Source organism: Hyaena hyaena, unplaced genomic scaffold (assembly GCF_003009895.1).
Source record: "Hyaena hyaena isolate Hyena2069 unplaced genomic scaffold, ASM300989v1 scaffold_680, whole genome shotgun sequence".
NCBI classification, from domain to species: domain Eukaryota; kingdom Metazoa; phylum Chordata; class Mammalia; order Carnivora; family Hyaenidae; genus Hyaena; species Hyaena hyaena.
The window spans coordinates 848055-866436 of NW_024081312.1; the positions used below are offsets into that span (position 1 = coordinate 848055).

At 36.1% G+C, this 18382-nt stretch overlaps 1 protein-coding gene across 1 annotated transcript in view; it reads left to right on the plus strand.

Annotated features, from left to right (window-relative positions):
* LRRC40 (leucine rich repeat containing 40) overlaps window positions 1-4595 on the plus strand; it is a 46277-nt gene extending 41682 nt beyond the window's left edge. The window contains exons 14-15 of the mRNA XM_039217308.1: window positions 792-977; window positions 3152-4595. Of these exons, the coding sequence (XP_039073239.1) occupies window positions 792-977; window positions 3152-3257 (292 nt within the window). The 3' untranslated portion in view covers window positions 3258-4595. The remainder of the gene's footprint in view (window positions 1-791; window positions 978-3151) is intronic.
* The last annotated feature ends 13787 nt before the right edge of the window (window positions 4596-18382 follow it).

Here is an 18382-nt window from a genome sequence, read left to right on the forward strand (position 1 = left end):
TTCCTTCCTTCCTTCCTTCCTTCCTTCCTTCCTTCCTTCCTTCCTTCTTTTCCTTCCTTCCTTCCTTCCTTTCTTCCTTCCTTCCTTTCTTTATCAAGGCAGTAAAAGAAGGCCAGTATGTGGAAATAAAAAGCCCACAATTATAAAACTCTCCCTCAGCCTATCCCTTGTCTTCTCTAGTCCATGCCACAGTTTATCTCACACTGAAACCAAACCAGCCTCTGTCCCCCAAAAGATCCTCAATAATGTGGCATTAATTGCTGAGAGCCGTCAGCCTTCCCTTCTTTCTTGACATCTTCAGTGTTGCTTTGGATAAGGAAGCAGCAGCCTATATTAGTTTGTCATCTTTTCAAGAACCAAGAATACACTCATTTGGAAGCTTCAGTCAAAGCAAAATACAAATCTCTAACCTTTACTTCATATATTGGCAGTAATTCTGTCTCATAAGAAGTAAAAGTGAACTAAAGAATACCTACATGGAGACATTTTAGAGAGAATCTCAGGAGGATTTCCTTGTTTCTTAAATGTGAAGAGAAAAACATAGGAAGAAAACATTGTTGGATTTACACAATAAGTAGAAAATGTTACAAATCTGTCCACTTAACATATATTTCAAGGTTTCCAAAATCAGTTGATTTTCTTGACAGTTGGAAGATAGGACTTATACCAAATATTAAAATAAATTACACTAAAGAAAACTACACCATGATAACGGACTTAGATCGTCTGTTTGAAGGAATGATTTTGCTTTGATTCTAATATATTTCGGTGTTCTGTTCATATTTTAATAGGTTCAAAATACTACCTGAAGTTCTGTATCACATCCCCACACTTGAAACAATTTTGATTAGTAACAATCAGGTTGGATCTGTGGACCCTCAGAAAATAAAGGCAATGGAAAATCTGATCACACTGGATCTTCAGAATAATGACCTCCTACAAATTCCACCAGAGCTTGGTAATTGTGTGAACCTAAGGTAGCCACACCATTCTACGAAATTTTTCCATTGATTTTATTCATTTGTAAGGGTTTTTTTTTTTCTCTTATTGTACTTTTACAGGACTGTTGAAGTAAAAATTTGATGTGTTAAAAATAACAGGTAACAAAATCCACAGTACCAATTCTGCTTTTCAGGTTTTAGCAAATATAAAATTTTTAGTTTTGCTTATATGGTGTAATATAGTGTAGTAACTGATTGTTTTGAGATACTTTTGTCGTCACTGTATGTGTATATAACTTGAAACTTCGCTGCGTAAAAATGTCAATTGTGTATGTAAGGTTTTTCAAAATCTGTTACAGACTGGCACCATTTATCTCAAGCCCAGCATGGTCTTCCTTATTCTTTGTGTTAGCTGTTACTTCAGCCTCAAATGCCTTTACCCTGCAAAAAAATTTTATCAGTAATCAACTTAAATATCATCTTTGAAAACCTTCCCTTTTCTCCACACAGTCACTCCCTCCTCTGATTTTCTATCCTGCTTTTTTGGACATTTATACCATTTCTTTTACCTCCTTTAGAAAAGAGTTGTCCCAGTGCCTAGAACACAGTAAGCACCCAATAAGTGCTGGTTAAATGAATATAAAGTGAGTTTGAGATGTCAACAGAAAGCCAAGTGCTTAAGCAGAATGTTTCAGAAGTAATTTAGTTGTTGAAACTGATGGTGGTTTGGCATATTAGGGCGCACTGGCATCTGCTTTCCTACCTCGTATTGGTGTTTGTAGGAGTAAAATACTGTTGGTTCTCGTCCTGTGCAGTGGCTGTATTCTAAAGTCTCTGTGAGCACCAGATTCATGAATACTGCACCATTATTGCTTGGGAAGTATAGAGTTAGGAGTATATAGTTAGTATAGAATATTTCGAGCCTCTGGTCAAATACTCATGAACCACTCAATACATAACCTTGTTCTCTGTATGTTTCTGTATTTAATGTTAATTCATTAACATTTAACTAGCCAGATAATACTATAATTTATGCCTGAAGAAGCTTTTCGTACACACGTATTTTCTCTGTAAGGCACACGACAGCCCTCTTGTGTTTAGGAAAACTAGACGACACTTCAGTCCACACTTGGCCAATTTTAAACATCTCACACACATGAAGTACAAAAATGCAAAAAATGTTGTGTTAAGGAGACCGCAGAAAGGACACTTGATTATGAGAACTGACACAAAAAGGGAGAACATCATCTTGTTTAACCTCAGCTGAGAAGGTGCTTATTGATTGACTCAAATTTTTTGCTGCCTTCGGGTATCCAAAAATGACCTCGAAAGTGCGATGCATATCAATTTAGGGTTACTAATAAATTCTAGTGGTAGGCAAGTTAGCGCATATGGAGTCTGTGCATAAGAAGGATTGACTGTATTAACTCCTTTTTATAAATAAAGAAAATCAGCCTTTAAAAGAATCCCCATGGACCATAAAAATACTGAAGATATAATTTAGATCTACTGCATAATATGGTGTGAGTTGTTTGACTTTACACACTCGTTTGAAAATTAAAAGTCTCTTTATAATTTATTTCATTAATTATATAAAGAAACAAATCAACCAGGCCTCAGATCTTAAATTGAACATTGTTTCAGCATATGTGAATAGATTTTGCATGGGTATCTGGTCAAGCAAGGCAGAGAGCAGACATGTGTTAACGTTTCCCAGGATGGAGAGGGGATATATTGACTACATTACAGTCCTTGGTGAGGGTACTTGTCAATACGTGTGAGTATGACTGGACCATGTTGTATATGGTCATTATAAGATGGAGAAGATGGGTAAAATGGTGGTTCACAGCTCCTTTGTTTAATAGCTAAATGATCTTGGATATGTCTTTCTTACCTCTCACAACTTATGCGTCCTTATCTATTAAATAGGAATATTAATGCTGTCTACACCATAGGGTTGTAAGGTGATTAAGAGAGTCGGTGAATATAAGTTACTCAGTACAGTACCTTTCATATAATAAGTATTCACTTAATGTTGTTTGGGTTATTATCGTAGTTCTAATTCCACCTATTGAAATGCTTAGATTTGAAAGGGGACAAGCAGAAAAAAATACATACATTTTATTTAAATAATTGCAAATGAAATTAGAAGAAAAGCCTCCCTAATGGAAAAAGTTGAAATAATACTATAAATACTCTCTTTTGTTTAGAACATTACTACTGGATGGAAATCCATTCCGAGTTCCTCGAGCAGCCATATTGATGAAAGGGACAGCTGCTATTCTGGAATATTTGAGAGACCGGATTCCTACTTAAACTGGAGTTGTTTCATAAGCATGATCATGTTAATTCTTAGACTTCTTAACATTGATAAGTAATGTTTTTCTAAGGTATCGTGTGCATTTATGAAGGTGATAACCACATACAGTGTTAATGCATTTATTTTGATTGTTTTGCAGAAGATTTATCTTACTTTCATTCCTTATAAGATAGCAGTTTCTTCAAAAGTGAGTTTTTATTTAATGAAGTTTAATAGTTTTATAATGATAAACCATTTTTGTAGAAGTGGGCTTTTTCTCCCCATTTCTCTTTGTGTTACATATAACATGACCAGTTGATTTGAATATGACCATCTAATTTCTTCCTTTTTGTTACATACAAAATTGAATTGAATTTTATTCCAAACTGTTCTTTGGTGTTTAAAAAAATAAGACTTTTCCTTACCCATGGTAAGACTTATGTAATATGGTTAGTCTTGGTATAAGTTTTAAATTAATATTCACTGTCTTGTTTTTGTTTTAATCCAGTTGAAATGTTTCTTTTCTAGCCTTTTGCTCATATCTTATGAAACCATTTTGTCAGAAATGTTACATGAGATGTAGTTATTGGTAGAGAAAACAGTAAAAGTGTTATAATTGTCCTCACAATTTTGAATTTAAAACTTTCAATGAAATGCATGCATTAATATATAATATGTCTATTCTTTTTTATATCTTGGTAATAAGTTTCTATACAATAATCTAGTACTTCTGGATTCAAGAAATTTAAAGAGATTGGATCTACATATTTTTACCTCCGAGTATGAGTGTTTAAAAATACCTTTTGTTCTTTTTAAGTACTGAAGACCTTATTTCATTAATTCTATGGATATCAGCAACAGAGTATAACTAATAACGTATAGTACTTAGAAATCTTGACATATACTTTCTTAAATACTTACTAAGCAGGTATTTGTACACATAATCTATTCTTTTGGTGTGTTCTACTCTAAATTTGTGCAACTTTTTTATTTCCAGAGTCTTACTTTTCAAATTTGCTTCTAATCTTCATAAGACTGAACCTATAGTTAATGTGGTAATTTTCTAAAAGAGAATTTGTTATAGGTTAACTTGATTTAGTAAAAATAAAATATAAACATTTTTATTTACACAAAAAATACCAGAAGTAGGCTGATCAGTCATTATGAAACTTACCATGTGAATCTATTAAGTAGCCAATCAACAGAATGTATATTAATCTATATAGACAGATAGGTAGGTAGGTAGCTTTTGGGTGATTGAGACATGCTCATATTATGGGGGAAAAAAACCGTTGCTTATTAACAAGGATCAATAGCTACATGTCCATAATAAAAGTTATATTTTTCAAATATTGCTTATAATGGTTATGTTTTTGGTTTAAAAGAAACATGCCTTTTTCACGCTACAACTCTGGCTAAGAAATCTGCTTTGATATTAAACAAAAGACACTTTACAATAAGGTGACATTTTATTATTTATACAATAAAGAGACTTTTATGTTATTCAAAACACATTTTTAAATACTGAAAAAGTTGAGTACACCAAAGCCGAAAAATGGCTCTGCTATACACTGCACAGCATTATTTTAGTCCCTGTATTTTGTATCTGTACAGAAAGCATCTTCAAAATGCATTCTAATCACATTTTACACCTTTACCAATTAGTGTCAGTACATAAAATAAACTGGAGAATACAGCTTGCATTTGCAAATTAACTGACAAAGTAATTTCACTGATTCAGTAAATTTAAAATATAGATTCATAGGACTCCTTTGCACATAAAATGAAGCAGCTTTCAAGGTCATTATGGTCTCATACTGCAAAAAAAAAAAAAACCCATTAAGTACATTCACAATCTATGTTAATAAAGTAGTAAATATGTCTTCATTCAGTTTTTATTTACATCAATATGTAGTTTAACTAAAAAGTACTGTTAATTGTGATACAGTTTTTTAACACATACAAAAATGACAACTTTTTATATATAATTTAAGCTCAAAATCACAATTATCTCAAAATATTAATTACAATACAGCCATTTCAGTTAAACATGTCATGATTTAATTTTTTTTATAAAATGGTAAAATTTGTTATTAAAGTAAGCAATTTGTTTTGAATTGGCTACAGTTTACCCACGTAGAAAACCTTAAATGTTAAGAGGTGTTTCCTGCCCCTCCCACCCAAATTTGTATACAGCCACCTAGCCTAGCAAAGAGACAGAAAAGGCCCCAATTTATAAAGATTAAGCCTCTTTTGCTATACTGCTGTGGCTTGTTGCTTCTTCCATAAAAGCTTTACAAGGGGAGTGTCCATAAACTATGCAATGAAATGCATGCATTAATATACAATATGTCTATGTAAAATGTTAGTGTTTACCAGTGCACATTAAAATGTTCACAAAGACCGCAAAAGAAGTCATAAAGAAGCATTTATAAAGATCTACCAGTTGCAAACTGTGAACTTGATAACATAATGAAATTTCTTTGAAAACAGATCCCAATTCTCTGGCTAAAGGAATTCTAGTTACTTGGCCTTAAGATGTCACTGTTGTGCTGCACATATGGTAGTGAAGTCAGATGTTGAAAAAGAATGAGTCTAGAGACCGTCTTCATCTTACTAAAATAGTGGGCCAATGTTGCATCACCGCATAGGAATTTTTCTTAAACCTACAGAAGAGTGAAATATTTCACTAGCTGAATTATATGATGTCAAAGGAAAATGGACAGTTTATGTGTCTGTGTCTGTGTGTGTTTAGCATATGGAAAAAAATTAATATAAATAGTAGGAATTAGAACTTCTTTATATAGTAATAAAAGGACTGTTTCCCTCTAAGTAACCAACGTCCAAAGTAAGGAATTGCCAAGTAGTTTAGGAATGAAAGAGTAATTTTCATGGATACTTAAAATTCTAAAATCCTAGTATCTAGTTATCCTTTTACTTATAATTCTTTACAGACCAATTAAAAGTCTAGCACTGTGTATTTAGAATTGCTGCTGTTAATATTTCTTCTCTGAGTAGAAAGAGACCATAGTTCACATTATGTTTTACTTATATACAGCTGGGGTGGGGGTGCCCTTGGGTGGTTATAAAGTAGGAAAAATGAAACTACAGTACTTGCAGCCTTACTTTTTGCAAGGTTATTTGAGATGGTCTTTGAAATTTACAAACAATTTAGTAGATTCACCTCTGATTTTTAACTAGGAAAAAATTGCTCCTTTATATGAGGACAATGCCACTGTCCTTAAGCTTCCTTTAAGTCCCTTCTCTGTGCCTAGTACAAAGAGAAACTTGACCGGCTTTGAGACCGAACTATCCATCCTATCTGCCTATCAATGTTCTTTCTCTTCCTTTCACACAGAAAACAGTAAGGCTTGCGTTTTCAAGGAGAAAATGTAGTTGAGGTTGTTAAAGGGAAATAACCTAAACATCATCAAGCAGTATAAAACATTTATTGCATTCCATTGACACTAGGTGTCACCAAAGCTAAAACCAAATTTCCAGAGTAAAACTTAACATACAGCACTACTCACTGCCCTGAACAGATGCCTTTTCCACATTCAAGACCAGTAAGAGGCCTCTGCAAGGAAGGACTCTACAAGTATTGAATATAGAATTTATTTTGGCACTACATTCTGAAAACTAATCATTCTAATAAATATGGGAACTGTTTTATGTTCTACCTGCCTGAGACTTGCAACTTGGTTTTCCTGTGGACTTTCCAAAAAATTACATAAGGTTTCCTGATTAAATAAGAGATGTTCTTTAGTAGAGTGCTGGGGAAGGGGAAGAGAGATGGAAAGATACAAAGAGTTATCATATGATTTCTTTTGTCCATTCATCAAATGCTTTTGTTAATCTAGCTATAATGATAGTCAGTTGACCTGAATACCCGGGCATTATTTAATCTCATTGCTTTACCTGTGCAAAACAAGTGTGCAAAGAAAAATACCTACATATGTGTGTCTATACAAAGACACAAAACCTGAGTCACAATAAAAAGTTTTTAATATAAGAAAACTTTTCTTAATGTAGGAAAATAACCTTTAAAGGGTGAAAAATACCTTTGTACAATATTATCAGCTGACTTTAAAACTTCAGTGTGCTTAAGCATCACATATTTTATAAGACCCAACAAAAAAAGGAATCACTTTACATTTGATAATTTTCTTAACTATAGATACCCACATTTTTATTTCTAACATCTATTTTCATTCCCCTGAATTCATTAACTTTTCAAAAAATAATAAAAAGCACATTCAGCATGAGGACTGTTTAATTTCTGATGAACAGTTCCTGATTTTTTCCTGAATATTGAGGACATAGGAGATTTGGGGTTGCTATGCATACAACTAACTGCCAAGCCACAGTGGAATGCTAAAATTCAAAACAAAATATAATCTGTTATTAAGAGAAACATTACTTGGAAAAACATTTTGTAGATGGAGTTGGGCCAAAATCTGCATAAAGCTATTCTCTCATTTGCAGGCTCCATTTCTGCAGACAGTTAACTCAAACACTCCTTTTTTCTCTATGCTCCATTTCCTAGCTTTCAATGGTTTTCTTACCTTTTCCCTACTTCACCCCTGAATTGTCCCAACTGAAGCTCCCTTGCTCACATTCAGCCACCAGTTACAGTGTTTTCTTATCTACATCTTTGTTATCTCTTCCTCTTCCTCAGAAGCTCAGTTCTCTGGGATGACTCCTTGGCTTTCCCCCATGTACTACTAACTAGTCGAAGAAAACTTGTTTAAATATCCCCATCCCTAACATTAGACACTGACTTAAGGCTCAATTCAGGACATACTTATTCCCTGGTCTGTATACATCTCAGGTGCATCCTGAGGATATTTTGTGAAAAATGAGTGCAAGTTGCTTCTCCCATGTTGCCTTCAAATGGCCACTGCCATCAACTATACATTTATGTCAGTTAAGCTACTGACACTTAGAAGAGGAAGCCATCTGAACAAAAAGGTTCAATCCTCGCATCTGTAATTGAGGGGGTGGTGCTTGAATACTTGTATCAAAAGGTGAAGGGATTCTGGGCAGTGGATCTGGTTTGGGGATAGGTGGGAAAAACATGCAAGTAGGGTAAGGGATTAGAGGAATTAGCCTAGGGAACTAGTCTCTCCCTGCCTTTTAATAGGACACTTGCCCGAGGATCACTAGAAGGATTTTGTATTGTGTGGAAGGCTAAAAGCAGAGTCACACTTTCTCTGCCAATAAACTCGTTACCATGGGAACCAATGCAGAAAAATGAAAATATGACAAGGAGCTGAGGATTAAATGTGGAGAAAATTGATAGGGAGTTGGTTTCTACATGGTAATTTGAGCACTGAGGATTTAAAGAAACAGGATGTTCCTTATGTGGCCAGACCAATGAAAACAGACAAACTGACTTGTCAGTAGCTGGGCCTGGAGGCTGAGATGTGGGAAATGCGGGGGAGAAAGCAGTAAGCATGTTGTAGTTTGGACAGGGGAACTCTAAAATCCAGAACCATCCCTGGTGAGATTAAACTCGTCAGTCCAAATGTCAAGTTAGCCATATGATCAAAGCTGCCCTTCGAAAGGCATGTCCATGCTTATCCTGAGAAATAAAAGCAGACTGCCATAACAGTTTTCTTCTCGTCCTTCCAAAGTCAGAACAATCTACCTAATGAAAGTATTGCACACTTACTATATTATTGCTTGAAACATATTCCCAAATATTTAAAAAAAAATCGCCACAACTTTAAATTTGTGGTTTCCATCCAGCAAGCAGCTACTATAAGTAACCTAGAATTTAAGTTAGTTTTTCACTAAGGAAATAATTATTTCACTTCACCTGATACAAGTCCTCTCTGTGCATATGCTTCTGTCATTCTGGGGTTGATCATAAACTGATCAAACCAGACTCTAAGATTCCAGGGCAATCTGGAACCAGGACTTGAAGCATCTGCCTAAACTGAGAAAGGCAGACATACACACTGTACTTTCAGAGGCTCTAGGGAGACTGCATTTTCATGTCCCCTAAGCTTCCCAAAAGGCTATTTTCTGAAATGCAACGATTACTGCCTCATTCCTGTGACTTAAGCATTTAAATGCAATTGTCCTGAGGAGATGAGGGAAAGTCACAGTGTAGATGACTTGATTGGATCCTTCCTGGAGAGCTAGTTTTCAAGAGGTGGTGACACCCTTCCCCTGACCCACCCTCCCAACACACACATTAAAAACTAGAAACAACACCATCCAGGAAGTAGGAGACAAGACATTATTGGATAGCTGTCTTTAGGGTACATCTAACTGCAAAAGATCTGGGTAAAATGATCTTTGCACAGTGCTAAGTACATGGGAGATAGATTTCACTAGAAATGTTTACTTCTTTATTTACTAATGATTTACTGTTCTGTGTGAGTTTCTTACTGAAGCCTCTTGATAATCTCAACAATGGTTCTTGAAATGCCAAAAACCCATTAATTTCTGCTTTTTTAAGAGTTCTTGAAGAACTCTGAAATCCAATAAAATGCCTGACTTTTCCTCCACTTGCAAAGTTGGAGGCAAACTTGGTAAACAAAGATTTGAGTCCAGTGATCTTACTTATGCTAAAATAATTTCTGATATAAATATTCAAGTGACTTTCCGGATTGGAGACGTCTGTGGTTGGTTTTTGCAGGAAGGGAGCATTACCATAACCTGACACAGGACTAATCTTTAAAGCCGCGTGCAGGACTACTTTAGACTAGGGACAGGTAAGCACATCTCTTTCTAAGGTGAATAAAGCATAACAGGGTCTTCACAAGAAGCTATGCCTTTGAATTTGACACATGATAAATAAGACACTGCTTCTTTTCATTTCTAATATGTTCTCTAAAATCAGGAAGCAGATGTCTGGAAGAAAAGTAACTGGTCTGGATTGAACTAAAACAATTAGCCTTTTCTGTGACTTTGTACTGATTGTCTCATTGGCAGATCTTACCTTAGACAAACTTGAGTTCCTCCAGGCTGGGAGGCCACTGCTGACACTCTTGTATTTAATAGTTTCACCACATCCATTCATTCTTCAGATAATTTAAAAACTGTTCTAACAAATGTATTAGGACACGTATTGCTTTCAACCCTCACAACAGTTTGGAAATATAAAAGCTGTCTTATGAGTGGAATGATGTCTGCATAGTAGGAACGTGAGGCATAAGTCTAGAGTACAGCATGTGGACTGTAGCTGATAAAATCATATTAAACACTGGAGATTTGCCTAAAGGATAGATTTCAGGGGCTCTCACCAGACACACAAAAAAGTACATACAAAAAAGGTCACTGTGTGAGGAGATAAGTTAATTAGCTCAACTCTAGTAATTCGCTAATGTATTTGTATATCAAATTCATCATGTTGTAGACCTCATGTATATACAATTTTTATTAAAAACAAAAAAACTAAAAAAGGGCATCACACTCCATAGCTATTGGCAACTAATTTTCCAGACCATGGTTGAACCCCCATACCTTTTGAACCCACCTTTATTATATAGTTGCTGTCCTACCTCTAGATTCATTCCAACCGGGGGTGGGGTGGGGGGGAAGCCTTCATTTTAACCTCAAAGAACAAGCAAAAATGCTGGGACTTTGTTGGCTGTAAAACTGTATCTCTCTTTCTCTTGCCAAAGTAGTAGTCTCTGACAAGATTTTCCCCTCAGAATAACTCATGGGAATTTAGATGGCTGCTACTTCTTAGCACTTAGAGATGCTGCCAGGTGAAATTGCTGATGTTGAAGGACCTTAGAGAAGGATCTGGGGGTGAGCCCCATTGGCGCTTCAGCTGTTTCTCTCTCTGGACAGCGCGCATGACACTTGGTCTGTATCTGCTTGTTCCAGCCACTCTGTTTTTTTGCTTCCTAGAAAATTTCATTATAGGTGTTGTTCAAGTTGCTCTTCATACTGAATGCTAATGAGTCCTGTTCTGTTCCTAAACACAAAGCACCCCCCTAATGGTGAGGTGTTTGCTAATAGTAAAGAGTGTGATTTTTTCTTTGTATGTAAGTGTATAAATATTTAGAATATGCAAGTTCACCAGAATTAGGCCTTTGTTGCCAAGCTTCAGTTCTCTCTCTCTCTCTCTCTCTCTCTCCCCTCTCTCCCCTCTCTCTCTCTCTCAGGAAGGAGGAGCTGGCTGTTGAGTCCTTCAACCTCTCAGACTTTGGCCCTCAAGGGACAACCCCTTGGAAGGACAAAGCCAAGTGAAATTGGAAAGCCAGAACTCAGCCAGCCTAGTGACTACCCCTCCCTGATATGGTTCATTCAAGAGGAGGACTACAGTTATTTCCAATTTCCATTAATCTGAGACACTGTCCTTTTTGGGAAAGGTAATATTTGAGGGACAGGAGCCTGCCTTCCTAAGGGAGCCGAAAAATATTCCTTATCCACACTGTCTAAAAACAACAAAGCTGAAAGGAAGCATTTGCCATCTTCACTAGAGTAGGAGAGGAAGTGATAGTACTGTTCTCTGTTCCCCCCTCATATTTGTACCTACACAGTAGCATTTATTAGACTTTCTGCGTCTGTGTCTCCACTACACTGTGTTTCTTGGGAGGGGGCACCGTGGCTTATTTATATCTCCCGTTGTCCTCAAAATCCTTTGCTCATCAAGATTTGCTGATTAAATTGAATGTACGGCAAGACAAAGATAAATTGTTTTAATTACTGATAACTTTTTTAAAAGAGGAAGCACATAGATTGGCCAGAAAGCAAATCTTAGGGTGGTCCAGAGGAAGACTTAGGGGAAAATGCTTTAACAGCTCTCGGTGCTAGATCTGTTCCAATCCATACACAGGCCTGGGTGGAGACTCTAAATTTGGGTATACATTGTGAGGGTGTAGGTGAACATGCTGTAGATATTTATGGAAAGGTTAAAAAAGAAAAGAAGTTATAGTATTTTACCTTTGAGTTATGATGATCTGGGTCCCTAGGTCACAGGAATAGTAACTATCATTTGTCAGAAATAAGGGAAAACCCAAAAAAATATGATTGACTTGTGTGTGTGTATGTGTGTGTGTGTGTGTGTGTGTGTGTGTGTGTGTGTCTGTCTGTCTGAGAGACAGAGTCCCAAGTTTGAATTTCTCTAGGAAGTGGTCACAAACCTATATTTAAAATGTTTGCCAGCAGCCTTCCTGGTTTTATAAAGAACATATCATAGAGATGGCCTGCTAGAGAAATCTGTCTTGATCATAAAAAAGCTATGTGATTCTATCAAGTGCAAAATACTTATTGCTAGGTCGAATGACACCACCAGTATGGCTGAAGAATTATATTCAAAGACTAGTCCCCAAAGAAGGTTGAATGAATTCCCTAAAGGTGCACTATGTTAGTGGTTCCTGATCAGGGGGGCCAGAAGGAAATGGTTTCCTTTGGAGGTAAACACCATAGGATTTATGTAGTTTGACATAGACTTTGGGAAAGAAGAACTTGTTTCCTTCTATTTTTGCTTGGGGTTGGAAGAAGAAAAGATCAAATGGTTGAGAGAGAAACCATGAACCCACAAATAAATAGGACTGATGGAATTAGCAAAGGAGAGTCCCAAACAAGGGTGCTGGCTAAGCTGTGAGGGTGAGGATATAATTAGCTTAGAAGCAGTAAACAGAAACATTTGGCTTTTAAAACTATGATCCAGCCATCAGATGCTGAAGTTCCAAATATCTAAGAACCAAAACAGCTTGAGGACAATGTCACCCAAACTGCCAGAGGGTCTCTGTCTTCAATGCCAGACATTCTGACTGAGAGAAGGGAGGTGGGAGAGATTTTAAATTACCTTTTGAATCTGATTATCACTTTATGAGAAGTCTTTTGAAACACATTCCTTATTCACTTTAAGAGAAGGTACAATCTGATTATAATATTATGCTAATTATATAGATAAATTAGGAGTTTATATTAGATGTCTAGACGCTGCCAGATGTCAGCTGGAAATAAAGCCATACAAAGATACACACATATTCAGATTGAACTAGTTGTTGAACTGTGTAAGGAAGATTATGCAAGGCATATTTAATTCTCAATGTTTAAGTTTTAGAGAGCTCATTTAAAAACATGTATTTTAAATAATTTGTACATATCTAGAATGAACACATGGGAGGGAAGCTTGGTTAAAATAATGGCACATAGACACAAAATATTTGGAAATCACAAGCAGATTAGAGAAGAACTATTAAAATGGTGAATGTAATAATTAAACTGAACAATTGGGAATATCAAAACTTTAAAATCACACATTCACTGAGGCTTAGAGAGAAAGAATCTCTCTCCACTCTCTCCCCTCCCTATTATTGGGTCTCTTTATGATTAGGATGCAAGCAGAGAGGCTTAGTAAAAAAAAAAATGTAGAAACTAAAAATAAGCTCAAAGCTCTTAATTTGTTTTCTTATGTTGTTTAAATTTAAAGCATTGTTTCAAATTAATTGCCTCAAAAGAGTATAGAAATAGTTGTTAACAGTTTTATCAACAATTTATTAACACTTATTCAGTTACATCGGCACAACAGGTATAAGAATGGATTCTCCAAAGGGGTCATCCAAACTAGAGAATTGCCAGGACTTGGATACACAATATAGATATAAGGGCTCCATCTAGTGGCCACTCTTCCTAACTGCAGACATGTTCCTAAAAAGTATCTGTGCCACTATAGATGAGGATTATATATGTCGGATTCGAGTCCAGCAATTTAAACAGAGGGTCTTATTTGGATGAAACATATGTTTTGTTGCCTTTTAAGGGTGAGTTGCCGAGGGAAGGAATTTACGAAAGCATTAGTTCTTCCCAGAAGGTAGACTCATGAACCAGATCTTCTCAAGGTCCTTTTCTATCTTCTGATAGAACAATAATTTTCCTTGTTTCCCCTCAGAATTTACTTATGGATATATTATTTGATATTAGATTTTACTTCAGAAAATTTCCTTGTTATTTTTTTAAGGAGATAACTTTTGGTGATTTTCTTTATGCTGAGAAGTTGCTTGTCTAAAAAATTATCCACTACATTATGAAAGTAGTTTCTAGAAACAAATAGCAATGAAATAAAATATAATTCTAGTATATGCTTTAGTTTTTCAATTCAAATTCTTTCTGCTTCTAGAAGAGTGGGAGAGGGGCCAGAAACCAAGAAGAGCTGAAAGATCACTCTACCAGCCAGGAGAGAGGGGAAGGAGAGAAAGGGAATTCTGGTACTGTCTGAAAGAGGGGCTCCATCATCGACAGACTGGAGGGCGTGTCTGAATCTGAGTGTGATTTCTGTCATCCAGTTTCTTTCTGTTCCTATCATTCTGTTATCTCCCTTCTTTCCCCCCTTTTTTATTCTTACTTCCCTAATAATACTTAAATTACTGTCACTATGCTGAAAGACCCTTACTATAAAATGTTACTCTCTCAGCTAATAATTTACTTTTCATTTTTCACTTCAATTGGTTCAAACAGATATTGGCATTCTTTTCCTTTATAAATGTATAAACATTGGGCTACAAGAGCAAAGTGTAGGCCTCTGTTAAGGTTGAGGCACCATACTGCTAAAGGAAATGATGATGAGAATTTACTTCAATGTATATTTATGGCTTCTAGAATTTAAAATGTCCTAAAAAGAAGCGATCATCAGCCAGCTAGCAAGTTCTCCTTATATAATGAGGAGGTAGCAAGTTCCCCTCCCACAAAGAAATTAAAAGATAGAGGTAGATGGAGTAGTTAATATTATCTGTATAAGCAAAATATTAGATGAGAAATGGATTTAGCTTTGGAAGATTTCACTAAATTCTATAGTCAGTTTGCTGTGAAACTCAAATAGAAAAATATGGGAAATATTTCTGAGAGAAAACTAAGAAAGAAATGCTTTACTTACAAGGAAATCAAGATCCTATGAGGTAATGAAGGAAATGTGGTTAGAAATTTACCAACCTAGGGCTTTTCTCTCTTAGATACTGTTTTTTGTCTCAGGGACTAGATTCTGCTTCTCTCCAAATCCTTAAACAAGGGAAGTATCTAATGAAGCTGATACTAATGGTGGTATAAATAGCTTTCTCTCTACTCTGATATCAACAGACTGGATTTTGACTTCTATAAGAGTTTGGCAGGGGGCATGTGATTTTATCAAGTAAGCAGATTGTCTGTGATCTATCTAAATAGTTCATGATGTTAATGCTATAGCTTTTGCAGCTTTTCTTGATAATTCTGGCAGGAGTATATGACATTTTCACTTTAGGGATACAGGTGGTGGAATCTGCCCATGAAATGATCCCAAAATACAATGTGCAAACATAGTCAGATTGAATTATGGTGAAAGGCCTCTGGACAGACTCTTATTTATTCTAGAAAAGGCAGCATGGGGCAGAAGTTCATTAAATTTTAGAGCTAAAATAGGGTTGGGGACTCCTTCTTCCCAACTACTTTTCCCTAATCCCATTCCCAATCCAACTCTACCATTCCCCATGCCTCCAAAATTTAAAAATAGCTTGAACAAACTAATCTACCCAGTCACACTGTACAGTGAGAAGAGGCTTAAAAGGGGGTCTAAAACCAGATCCCACCATCTGGTTGTCTTCTCAGTTCACAGAGCAGAGTCACATCCCTTCTCTAGGACTTTGGGCCTCTGATAAAATGAGGGAACTGGCTTGATTATCTCTAAGATGCCTAGAAGTCCAAAACCATGGCTCTGTAAATTCAACCTCATGCACTCATTTCTCTAAAATATTCCTGAAATCTATATGCACGACTTCTTCCAAGATGAGAAAAAAAATCAAAAGGATAGATATTATATATTCCAATTCAATGAACAAAAGCCACTTCTTAAATTTTTTGGACAATGTTAAGGTCCTTAGAACACATATAAAGGGAATTAAACACAATTGCTGACATGTGGCAGAAGAGTTTAAAAGGTCTTAGAAGAGGATTCTGGAGGATTGCAGAGGAGAATTAGATTAAAAGGAGGGACTAAAAAAAGCAGTAGAAACAAAAAACTAAGAATGGTAAATGAACTGAGAGTTGACTGTGTAAACGGCATTAACTTCCCATTTAATTTAAAAAGCTTGTCATCCATTTAATCATTGTATAAACATTTATTGAGCACTTACTATGCTTCTGAGTCTATGAAAGGCACTAACGATACATGGTAAGCAAAACCAGGTGTGCCCTCTGGAAGCTCTTCTGCCAAGAATGCCTCTTTTAAGTATTGTCTGATCCTTTCAAGGAGTTGGTAGGAGAGAACAAACAAATGCCAAATAGCTATGTGGTAAGTACTATAGATAGAATAAAATGTGGTAAGTACTATAAAATGTACAAAAAATTAATAAAACCATATTATCATAAGGAAGAGAAATTTCTTCCCGTTAAGATCAGGAAAAGTTTTATGGTGGTGGTGATGCTTGAGTTGGACCCTGAAAGCTGCATGCAAGTTTGATAATTTAGAAAGGGAATGGGGAAAGGAAGACATCACAGTGGAGGGACCAATGTGGGTTCAATGCTGAGGTTGAAAAGCACAGGGAATACTCAGCAAAAGGTAAGGATTTTGGGTGTCTAAATCACTGGTTATGTATAGATAAGGTGAAGAAAAAACAAGCAATTCCTAGATTCAGAGGAATCAGACTTTCCTTGCAACAATAAATTGATGCCTATGATATGTAAATATGTATGATCCAACCTTATGCAAAGTCATGGGGTGGAATGAAGAGCCTCAAGTGAAAATGTCCTTCACCCCACTGAAGGAAGTGAAGTAAATAAACAAGAAATGCAGCTCCCGAATGAATATTCATTTTACTGCATTTCTGAGCGCATCATTCTAATATTGGATAATGAGGACTCCCATGCTCCCCAATAGTCTATAAGAGGCAGTCGTCATAGGAGCAACCCTTTGGGGACCCAACACAGAACTTTTTCAATCCAACAGTTCATGCCTTTTTAAAGTACTGACTTCTATCTGTTCCCTCCAACATGTCAGGGGCACATAGATACAGTGCTGCTGAGGAACACCATCATTCATTAAATTCTCTTCTTTAGAATGAAGCAACTGGCAAAATTCTCTTCCATGGATTCAAGGGACTCTGGTGGCTACTTATCTTGTCCAGTAAGGTCTCTACTCTTGCCACTTCTAGCCTATCAAATATTGCCCTAAATCTTGGCAAACATTGATAATGGTCTCCCAAAGGCCATAAGACCCAATAGGGAGACCTATCTGGAAGCTCCAAATGGAACAATTGTGCTCAAACCCAAGAGAGATCTGACTAGATGAAGATGCTACTTCCTTTTGCCATACATGGGTTGAGGGCAGGGACAGAAGGACTCACCACATTGCCTCGTACTGTCTGTTTTTTCTGGAAGTTTTCTCATCTTCCCACTTGGTTGTGAGACTCTTTGTAGAGGTGACCATGTTATATCCCTTGCGGAGCCTGGTCTATAGTTGATGCTCAACAAATAGTTGTAAACATTGCACTTAATGTTTTTATCAAATTCTCCAATAAAATGCCCCCAAAGGTTTTGAATTTTGAATGACATACCTTAAACATCTGAGATTCAGCAATAGTAATTGTTGTCCTGTGGAGGAAATATGGATTTTTCTGATGAAAATAAATGTCTATAAGATATTTTACTCCAGGTATAGAGATACCTTACTATAAGCTGCTTATGTGTTAAAGACAGAAAAAAACAAAAAAACAAAAACCAACTAGTGCAAATAATACAATTGTGCAACAGTGATAGTTTAGGGGAAAAAAAGTATATACTTTTCCAACTAGAGAAAGATTGGCTGGTTTATTTAACTTTTACTCAACCCTCCTTCCCACACCCATTGAAATGTATGCTAGGTTTGAAAATAATATTTGTAAAAATTTGACCCATGGCTTTTTCTTTGGGTCAGGCCTACACTGGTTCCAACACCATGATTATCAAGAGTCATAGGATTTCAGTGCTTTCTACATAAACACTATCTGGATTTCACAATCTTCCACATTCTTTGAGGTACTGCAATAACAATATTAGGCACAAAAAAAAAAAAAGGTGTTTTGGAGCATAATTTGGGGAGATACTGGCACAGCTGCAGAGATTTCCTCATCTGTCATCCAGTCTCATTTCTTACCTTACATAGTTCTCAGTGGGTTGTTACCAAATGTGAGCTGACTGACCTACAACAAAATCCAAGTAGGGAAAC